Source organism: Neofelis nebulosa, chromosome 10 (genome assembly GCF_028018385.1).
Source record: "Neofelis nebulosa isolate mNeoNeb1 chromosome 10, mNeoNeb1.pri, whole genome shotgun sequence".
Classification (NCBI taxonomy): domain Eukaryota; kingdom Metazoa; phylum Chordata; class Mammalia; order Carnivora; family Felidae; genus Neofelis; species Neofelis nebulosa.
The window spans coordinates 61,743,737-61,754,861 of record NC_080791.1 but is presented as its reverse complement, the minus strand read 5'-3'; the positions used below and the strand labels follow the sequence as shown (position 1 = coordinate 61,754,861).

Here is an 11,125-nt window from a genome sequence, read left to right as displayed (position 1 = left end):
ATGTTCTTTGTGAATTGTCCTGATTCTGATTTATTTTTGATACTAAGGACATTTTATGAGGAAGTATTCCACTTCTGAATTTTTGGTAAAGGAAGACTGCAGGATAAAACGTAATAGGTGCTTTATCTGGGGCTGTGTCCACCAAGAAAGTGGATGTAGTAGAAATGACTGACACCTTTAAGCTGTAGGAACATTTTAATGTGACCGGTCCCATGAGCAACAGCTCATCAGATATTAAGTGTCAACGAAACAGGAGCTAAGAAATAAGAGGAGACATAGAGAAAGAATATGAACATTCAATTATGTCAAAATATTTTGGAAAAATAAGAGAACCAGTGAATTAAGGAGCTATGAAAAAAATGTATGAGGGTATTTGGAAGGAACAAAGAAACCAGCCAGGTAGAAGAATCCAAAAGCACATGTCTCCAAAGATGGAATAAATATGAAATGTTGAGAGCAGTGATTCTCAGATATTACAGTGCACCTGAATCACTTAGGGATGGTGATCAAATGCAAATTTTGGTTCAGTGGGCTGGAGGTACAGTCAGTCTAAGGCCACATGTCTAACAAGTCCCTGTGCTTGTTAGTTGTGGCTGGTCTGTGGACCAAGCTTCTGGTAGTCAACCTCCAAAAAGGGATATCTGTTCAAGCAAGAAAGCAATCAGAAGTGATGGTGGTGACTGTGTGTGAAGGAAATGTGTGAACGTTCAATTTCAAAAACAAACAAAGCCAAGCTTTTCTGGAAAAAAAAAAAGTATGTATTTATCATGACTTTGGAAGATAAATGCAAAATCAAAGTTAAATGTGTCCAGAAACTTAGCAAACATAGCAAGAAAGCCACTAAGTAAGATTTTTGGCCACTTGTACTTACTTACCTTTTTGTTGTTGTTATACACTGTTACTGGAGGAAAATATTAAGCATACACACAATAGTAGGACCTGATATTGTAAGAAAAATGAATGAAAATGTTTCTTTTAATTTGATAAAATTTTAACTATTAACCTAATTTTTTTTTCTAATTAGAGACAGACTAACATTCCTTATCTAACTATAACCTGCAAACCTCCACTATTCATGTGAAGGAAAAGGAAAATACCTGTGGAGTTACATTTATCACACCGATTAATTACCTCCAAGTATGAAGATTGTGACTGAGGCTTCTGTAATAAAATACCACTAAAATGTCCAGGTTCCTGGTTTAAAGGTTTCTAGAAAGTTGCTCTCCATCTGTGGACATACTATGTGGCCCAATATTGGTGCTGGCCCCTTTTGCTGACTGGCTCCCCAGGTCTGGAAGCTACTCATCACTGGATCTCCATCCCCTTCTTTGCTGTCTACATCTCTGTGCTTCTTGGCAATGACACCCTCCTCTGCCTCATCAAGGATGACCACAGCCTCTAGGAACCCATGTATTATTTCCTTGCCATGCTGGCAGGCACAGATCTGATGGTGACATTGATCACGATGCCAACTGTGATGGGTGTCTTGTGGATGAATCACCAGAAGATGAGCCACGGAACCTGCTTTCTGCAGGCCTACTTCATTCACTCCCTTTCCATCATGGAATCAGGTATCTTACTTGCCATGGCCTATGACCATTTTATTGCCCTCCACAATCCCTTGAAATACACTTCCATTCTCACCAATACTCGTGTTGTAACTTTAGGGATGGGAGCTTTTATGAGGGGTTTCATATCCATCATCCCTGTAATCCTGCAGCTTTTTCTCATTTCCATATTGCCACTCTCATGTTCTCTCCCATGCTTTCTGACTTCATCAAGAAGTCATGAAACTGGCCTGTGCTGACATAACTTCCAATAGACTTTACTCTGTAATTTTGGTTCTTTTAACAATCTTCCTAGATTCTCTGATCACCCTTTTTTCCTATATCCTAATTCTTAAGACTGTCATGGGCATAGCCTCTGGTTAAGAGAGAACCAAGGCCCTCAATACTTGTATCTCCCACATTGGCTGTGTTCTCATCTTCTATGTCACTGTGGTTGGTCCGTCATTCATCCACAGGTTTGGGAAGAATGTGCCACTAGTGGTCCACATAATAATGAGCTATTTCTACTTCCTCTTCCCTCCTTTAACGAATCCTGTCATCTATAGCATCAAGACCAAGCAAATTTAATATGGTTTTCTCTGTCTTCTATCCAAACATAGATTTGGAAGTTAAACTCTGAGGTGGGTGATTGCCCAGAGCAGATGGTAGGGATCTGACGTTTCTCTGAACAGAGGGCTGTGGAATTCCACTAAGTCTTAAAAGCCTCCATTTCTTTAAAGATTCAGTGCCATTTATGAAGCTTATCAGCCCTTGAATTTATAGATTTGCCACTTGTTAAGTTTAGGAGTTGATTTGTTTCCTTGTCATTCTGTGTTCTTCTCTTTAAGTTCTAAGTAGAGGATAGAAAAAGTTTTAATCTGTCTGGAAAATTAAGTACAGTTCTGATATTGTGGTTTTTGTACATGCAATTAATTTTCATGTTAAAAAGCATCAACAATTTGTGGTAGCCATTTGCATGGCTTACTTTGGACTTCTCTGATCATTTCTTTTGTCATTTTCCTATTAGGGAGTTCATAATTTTGTAATTTATTTGTGGGAACTAATTATAAATGAACCTAGTGAGCCATTTATATTGCAAATATATCCCAGTTTCTATTTGTCTTTTTATGTATAGAATTTAAAATTTTATATACACAAATAACTTCATTTTTATTCACTTTATTGAGATTTCGGGGCCATATGATAAAGACCTCCTTGATTCCAGGTTTTTAAATATGTTTTCTCATTTTTTGCATAGGTTTTTTGTTGTATATTATGTTTTATAATAGGTTAATATTTGGAGAAAATTAAGAAGTTTAAATCAGTCCTCATTGATTCTGTTTTCAAGGTGGTAAGAGTAATATTCAGTCATTTGTTTGGCTGATATTTTAAGGCATGAGACAGGAATGATGCTAAACAAAAATGGTTTAACTGCAAGGAAATCAATACAAAACATTGCCTGATCTAGATCCAACCCACTGGGGGGAGGGGGGGGGGTCAAAAGTCAAAGAAACCTAAATTTAAGATTATCTCTGTGACTAGTGAGAACATGTAAAGGAAGAATTATTTTGAGAGTGTGTGTCCCAAAAAGGATCACATCCAGACTGAGCTAAAGGAAAGGTTCCCTGAGGAGTGTGTCTTCAACTGAGACTTGAGGGTGGGTTAGAAATTAGCTTGTGAAAATAGGAAATAGTATGTGAGGAAGCTGTCATTGGAATGGATCATGGAACCTTCTGGGAATGTGGCTGACTCGAAGAGAGCAATAGCTCTAGTGAGAGGGCAGAGAGAGAAAAGGTCAAATCAGTAGCATCCTGTTGGCAATGGCTAGGATTTGGGTGTCTACTTAGAGAGTTACAAGAAGCTACTGAATATATCTAAGTGAGAGTGTGACATGATTTCAGTGATGTTTGCAACTTATATACTCAGGTATGATGTAGATTTCAGTAAGGCAAGAGGCGCACAAGAAAATAAAAAAGATACTGTGACAATTTCAGAGAGGGAGAGATACCAGCAGTTAAAATTATTAAAGTGAAGATAAATTTAGTGGATAAATATAAAATATATTTAGGATCTAAAATTAGTAGAATTTTAGAAAAACATATGAAAGAAAAGTTTGGGAAGAAACAAATATAAAATCTGTGAGTGTCATTAACTCCCAAAATGATTGCTGATTCTGCATAAAATCCATCTTTGAAAAATATTGTGGGAATTTGAGGATGAGTAGAAATCCAAATAATGAAGTTTGACCTATTAAAACAACCAAAGGAAATATTCTATGTTGTAGCACTGAGCTTTTAAGAGAGGACAGTAGGAGACACACACAGAGAGAGAGGGAGACACAGAACCTGAAACAGGCTCCAGGCTCTGAGCTGTCAGCACAGAGCCCCACAAGGGGCTCAAACCCATAAACTGTGAGATCATGACCTGAGCCGAAGTCGGACGCTCAACCGACTGAGCCACCCAGGTGCCGCAAAACAATTTTTAATATCTGTACCTTTTTGCTTAATTGCAAATTATCACACTAAAAGGTAGGCCTGTATGAGCATTTGCTGAAAGGTAAGAAGATACAGGACAATAAAAACAAACCGAAGCAGTTGACACAAATAGAAGAAGCTCATAGAACACATGGGTCTTTGCATTCTCACCCAGGGAGAAAAAAAAATGATAGACTGGCATTTCTACCCAGTGATGTTCACTGGAGTGTGCCCAAGAAGAAAAATATGAGCCATTTCCAAATCAATAGCCCAGACAAAATAATCAAGATGAGATAATACGTAAGTTACGATAGGAAACAGTGGGTTAGAGATGGAGATACAAACATGAAAATCAAGAATTGATACCTCTGGGAGCAAACAGCAAGGATACATTAGAAAATGAAAAGTGTGTTTGTTTGGTTTTGTTTTTACAAGGGCTTAAATAAGTTACCATGGGGCTGGGGCATAGTTTCTCATATTTCTGGCCACAGATTTCTTTAGGGGACCACTGGAACTGAACATGTTGACACTTAAATGCACCTGGAGATTAGCTCCTCAAGTTAGATTTTAAGAACAAGTACAAAAAATCATTTTTTTCTAACTTTATTTTTAAATTGTTTATCATTTCATTATTTTTTTCCTTTTTTTAAGTTTATTTTGAGAGAGGCAGAGCATGAGCAAGGGAGGAGCAGAGAGAAAGAGAGAGAGAGAGAGAGGTTGAATCCCAAGCAGTCAACATAGGGCTTGATGTGGGGCTCGATACCACAAACCATGAGACCGTGAGACTATGACCTGAGCCGAAATCAAGCTTTGGAAGCTCAACTGAATGGACCACGCAGGTGCCCTATTATTTTTTTCATCATGATAAATGTACTCTTTAATCCCCATCCCCTATTACCCTCATCTTCCCACCCACCTCCCCTCTGGTAACCATCACTTTGTTGCCTATAGTTAAGAGCCCGTTCTTCATTTCTCTTTTTTTTTTTTCCCTTTGCTTATTTGTTTAGTTTCTTAAATTCCATATATGAATGAGATGATAGGGTATTTGTCTTTATCCTACTGGCTTATTGCACTTAGCCTTATACTCTCTAGATCCATCCGTGTTGTTGCAAATGGAAAGATTTTGTTCTTTTTTAATGGCTGAATAATATTCCACTGTGTATATATAAACCAGTTTGAACATCTGACTTTGGCTCGGGTCATAGTCTCATGGTTCCTGAGTTCAAGCCTTGCATCAGGCTGTCTGCTGTCAGTGCAGAACCTGCTTCAGATTCTCTGTCTCTTCAGATGCCCCTGTCTCTGCCCCTCCCCCTGTTCACTTTCTCTCTCTCTCTCTCTCTCTCTCCCTCTCTTTCAAAAATAAATAAACGTTAAAAAAACTTTTTTAAAAAAGGCTAAAAGTTTAACCATTATCATTCTTTTTGATATCGTCATTTTACTTATGCCAATTTATCTTTAAGAATAAAGAAAACAGGGCATCTGGGTGGCTCAGTCAGTTAAGCGTTCAACTTCAGCTCGGATCATGATCTCACAGTTCAAGAGTTTGAGCTCCCTGTCGGGCTCTGTGCTGACAGCTCGGAGCCTGGAGCCTGCTTCGGATTCTGTGTCTCCCTCTCTCTCTTCCCCTCCCCTGCTCAACCTCTGTCTCTCTGTCTCTGTCTCTCTTTCAAAAATAAACAAACAAAAAGAATAGAGAAAACTTATTAAAAAAATGGTACGCTATGGTAGATAGCGTGGCCTTTGATAAAACAGCAGCTTTACTCGTGTCTCCTTCTTTGACAATGTTTGTGACCTTGAGCCGATCACTGAATCTCTGAGCCATGGTTATGTCATTTAGCCATTAGGAATAACAAAATGCACCTCCTAAGAGTTTTTCTCCAAGGATTTCAGAAAGTATATCATGCTATTGGCATGCACATGTATATGTATTTTAATTTTATCATATATAATAAATATAAGACAGTTTTATTACTATTAACATTATTGACATTAACAAAAGTGAATAACAATTATTTGGACAATTATTACTCAAAATTTAGAAAGAAGAATAATCAGAAAGTGGGAGATTATCAAATATGATTCTGTTATGTGATGCAGTATGTAGCTAATAAGGAGATTATTACAAAGAATGTGAAGTACCTTTGAAAATGATGACACTCCTTCCAGCTTTCTCCTTTGATTATTCCCAATATAGCATTCCCCTGAAAAAATTGAGACCTCCAGAACATTATCTTTTCTTTTCCCATACCTTCTATTTTCATTTACTTCGTACCTTAGCTTGAGTCTATGGTCTGGCTCTTCAGAGACTCTCTTGTCAATATTGTATATTCTTTTGCCTCATTTTCAATCCATGCCAGGCTCTTCACCCTTCTGGAAAGGGAAAAAAAAATAAAACTACCTTTTATCAAGGTCTTAATCTTTGCCATGATTTGTGCTAAACATCAATGTAAAGTAACTCATTTAATATTCTTAGGTGTATTTATTAAATTTTCACAACAATTCTTTTCACAGGCCTATCATGCTCATTCTACAGTGAGGAAGCTAAGGTCCTGAGTAGAGACATATATAACTGCCTAGCAGACATCTCTGCCTCACTGCTTACAGACACAGAATGCCCTAAACTGGATGGATTCCTTTTATCCCTTTTCCAAATCTAGTGTGTAAAACATTGTTTAGCACAAAAGAATCCATCAAAAAACAACTGTTGATTAATGAACAGAATCATTCTATTTCTGTGATCCCTGTTAGTAAATGAAATCACCCTTTAGCAGCTAAAATCAGAAATGCAGAGGTCATTATTCACTATTCTTTCTCCTTAATCTACCACACACAGTATAACACATACAACTGATCACTAAGTTCTAGTCTTTTTTTTTTAATGTTTATTTATTTTTGAGAGAGAGATAGAGCATGAGCAGGGGAGGGGCAGAGGGGGAGGGAGAGGGAGGCACAGATTGTGAAGCAGGCTCCAGGCTCTGAACTGTCAGCACCAAGCCTGATGTGGGGCTCAAACCCATGAACCGCAAGATCATGACCAGAGCCAAAGTTGGACCATCAGCTGAGTCATCCAGGTGCCCCTCTATTCCTTCTAAGTCACAGAATCTCCCTCTCATCCACTTTTATCCAGCTCTACTGATAACACCCCATAACATCCACACCAACACATTTATCACATGGATTACTGTAGCTTGATTCTCCTTACTTGTTCTACCTCTTTTCTAATGTGCTCCTCATACCTTTAACCAGATTACCTGATTATAAGTGTGGCCCTATCACTTATTTCATACTCATGTCATTTGGGTAAAGTTGAAACTCCTTACATGAATTGTAAGACCCTATGTGATCAGAACCTGCTACCACAGATTCATTTTGTGTTAAGCTTTCTTTCATGAATTGTCCCAGAGATGCTATACTTCTTAGTATAAATTTAATATATTTTTTTTTGCTTAAATTCATCATATTTTTTCTTAGCCCATGACTAGTGCTCATGTTTTTCTTTGGTTGGTTTGGTTTTTGTTTCTTTCTCTGCATGGAATTAGTGTTCTATCTTATAAAAATACTATATTCCTTACTCTTCTATTATTCAATTCTCAGCTTAAATACCACTTCTAAGAACTTTCCCCAGATCCTTAAGATAACCTTTTATGTGCTCTCCCTAGCACAGTTACATTGATACGGTAATGATAGTGTTTTGTAAATTTGTGGCACATATTTTCTTTCTTGTCCTCGCTAGATTTTTAAGTTCTGTTAATGAAAAGAACATGTTCGTCACCTTAGCCCCATCACAAAATGAGCAATGGTAAGTGCAGTAATTTTAAAATAAAATATAAAACATCTTTCATTCACCTTGCTGTTCCCAAATCTGTTGAGGTTCCTGTGAATTAGAACTGATTTCTCTAAAGAGACAAAAAAAAAAAAAAAAAAAAGAGAGAGAAAAATGCAATTGGAATTCACAAATTCTAGGAGTAACAAAGGCACTTATGACTCCTTTGACTTTTGAGATCGACAATAGGAGGACATGCATAAATGCTCGTGTTTGGGATGTTGGGGTCATATAACCAAGCCCTGGTATCCCCACAAGGGCAGTATTTAAGTTTCCAGTTTTCCTAACACACCCTTGGGGAAATGCATGAAAAGCCTGGCTGGGGACAAGTAGAATGGCCCAGCTACTATCAAAAAAAAAAAAAAAAAAAAAGAGAGAAGAAGAAAGGAACAAGGAAAAAATCAAAGAATCTCCCAAGGGGCTGAAAAGGTGAAACTCTGGGGAGGTGATTTCTACAAACAGAAAGTCTTTAACCTGGCCTCTTCAAAGTTTTTCTGAGAAAGTAGGTCTGGAATAAGCCCTCAAATAAGACAGAAAGAAGTAACCATTCCAGCAATTAGAGTGTGTAGTGTGTGAGTGCCAGGAACAGAAATATGGAATGAATTCTTGCCGTTCTGATGTTAGATGCGGTCCAGAGAAGATAGAAAGAATTTGCAGGGGCCTGCATCAAGGACATATCCCACCTGGGGTGAGCAACAAAATAGCAGAGACTCCCTTTGGACAAATGTATCACAGCAGGTTTGAAGTTTTTAATGGGGGACCCATGGATGGGCTGCAGGAAACTGAATGTGTTTAGACAAAGTGTGACATTGTCTGCTCTTGGCCATTTTTTTCCAACAAGGGGCTTCTGACTTTTGTAAGAATTCCATAGAATGCTGAATTTCAATTTCAAAACAGAACAAAGTTTTCTAATAACAAAAAAAAAGACTCCATCATAATTGCAAATATAAAATTAAATCAAGTTTAAATATATCAAGTATATCAATGTATTTACAATAAAACCAAGAGGCAGTGTAACTAAGCAATGTGATTATCCATGTGTATACGTTTACCTTCTGCTTCTTCTTCCTTTTTTTTTTTTTAATTTTTTTTCAACGTTTTTTATTTTTATTTTTGGGACAGAGAGAGACAGAGCATGAACGGGGGAGGGTCAGAGAGAGGGAGACACAGAATCGGAAACAGGCTCCAGGCTCTGAGCCATCAGCCCAGAGCCTGACGCGGGGCTCGAACTCACGGACCGCAAGATTGTGACCTGGCTGAAGTCGGACGCTTAACCGACTGCGCCACCCAGGCGCCCTCTTCTTCCTTTTTTTTAACCTTTATTGCGTCAAACATTTTCTAGCATATGCATATGGTGTGGCCTAATGTGTTAAACATTTTTTAATTGAGAAAATGTTAAGCATTAACCTACTATTATATATAAGTTAAGAAAAAAGTAGATTCTTCTTCTTTAGTATAGCCTAGAAATCTCTAGTGCTCTGCTAAGAGAAAATCATTGTAAAAACATATATATACAAATTAATTATCCTAAGTGTAAAGATTGTGATTGAGGCTGCTGTAATATATTCCCATGAGGAGGTAGTGAAAACTAAAAAATCTGGAATTCTGGGTTCATAGCTTCCATAAATTTGCTAACTGTGGACATACTATGTGGCCCAATATTAGTGCTGCCCCCTTTTTGCTGACTGGCTTCCCAGGTCTGGAAGCTGCTCATCACTGGATCTCCATCCCCTTCTTTGCTGTCTACATCTCTGTGCTTCTTGGCAATGGTACTCTCCTCTACCTCATCAAGGATGACCACAGCCTCCATGAACCCATGTATTATTTCCTTGCCATGCTGGCAGGCACAGATCTGATGGTGACATTGACCACGATGCCAACTGTGATGGGTGTCTTGTGGATGAATCACCGGCAGATGAGCCATGGAGCCTGCTTCCTACAGGCCTACTTCATTCACTCCCTTTCCATTGTGGAATCTGGTGTCTTGCTTGCCATGGCCTATGACCGATTCATCGCCATCCGCACCCCTCTGAGGTATAACTCCATTCTTACCAATTCCCGGGTGATGAAGGTAGGCCTGGGGGTACTAATGAGGGGCTTTTTATCCCTTGTGCCCCCAATCGTGCCACTCTATTGGTTCCCATATTGCCATTCCCATGTTCTTTCCCATGCCTTTTGCCTCCACCAAGATGTCATGAAACTCGCTTGTGCTGATATTACATTTAATCGTGTATATCCAGTTATTCTGGTTGCTTTGACTTTCTTCTTAGATGCTCTGATTATTCTCTTCTCTTATATTTTAATCTTGAAGACAGTTATGGGCATCGCCTCTGGAGAAGAGCGAGCTAAGGCCCTTAACACCTGTGTCTCCCATATTAGCTGTGTTCTGGTCTTTTATATTACTGTGATTGGCCTGACCTTCATCCACAGGTTTGGGAAACATGCACCACGTGTGATCCACATTACCATGAGCTATGTCTACTTTCTCTTTCCTCCATTCATGAACCCCATTATATATAGCATCAAGACCAAGCAAATTCAGAGAAACATCATTTGCTTATTTTCTATGCATAGGAGAACTTGAGGTTTTATTTCGGAATCTTGGGAACTCCAGGACTCCTGGACCTTTTCATAATTAGAAGGGACCTGAATTTTATACCTAATCTTCTTTTATCAGTGTTAGATGAAATTTTAATTATTACATAAAGCTACAAACTTAGTTGAGCAGGAATGCAATGAATATATATATATAGAGAGTAATAAAAGTATATACGTATACATATATACGTATACATATATATATCTATATATATCTATATATTTATATATTTGTATATCTACATCTATATCTATATATCTAATCTATATATCTATATCTCTACAGGTATAGATATGGCAAAAGAATATAAGGTAGTATAATTTGTAAGTAAAAATTTAGACAAATACTCTAATAAGCAGAGAATATAGGGTAACTCCAATTCTATACCAATAACAAGTACAAGTTGTATTTCAGGCAAGGTCAAATTAAATGTCCAGCCTGGATCAACCATAGCCTATACAAGGAAGGTCTTCATTTGGAGCTCCATTTTGTGGCCTGACACAAAAATAAACTGGACATATGGATTGAGGACCATAGAACTCTACTATACCTCATAATTACTATATTGCAGAGCATGATTTGCTTTTCCAGTGATAATGTGTCATTTATGAAGCTTTGCCCTAGACTCTCCCTGAGTTCATGAATTCACCATTAATTAATTTCATGAAATGATCTGTTTTCT

General features: G+C 37.9%; 1 protein-coding gene and 1 pseudogene across 1 annotated transcript; both read left to right on the top strand.

The window, feature by feature from the left end:
- Positions 1-1,241: 1,241 nt before the first annotated feature.
- LOC131488651 (olfactory receptor 51B2-like) lies at positions 1,242-2,135 on the top strand (annotated as a pseudogene).
- A 7,357-nt stretch (positions 2,136-9,492) lies between these two features.
- On the top strand, positions 9,493-10,428 carry LOC131488650 (olfactory receptor 51B2). Its single transcript, XM_058690512.1, has one exon. The coding sequence runs from the start codon at positions 9,493-9,495 to the stop codon at positions 10,426-10,428; it is 936 nt and encodes a 311-aa protein (XP_058546495.1).
- Positions 10,429-11,125: the final 697 nt, after the last annotated feature.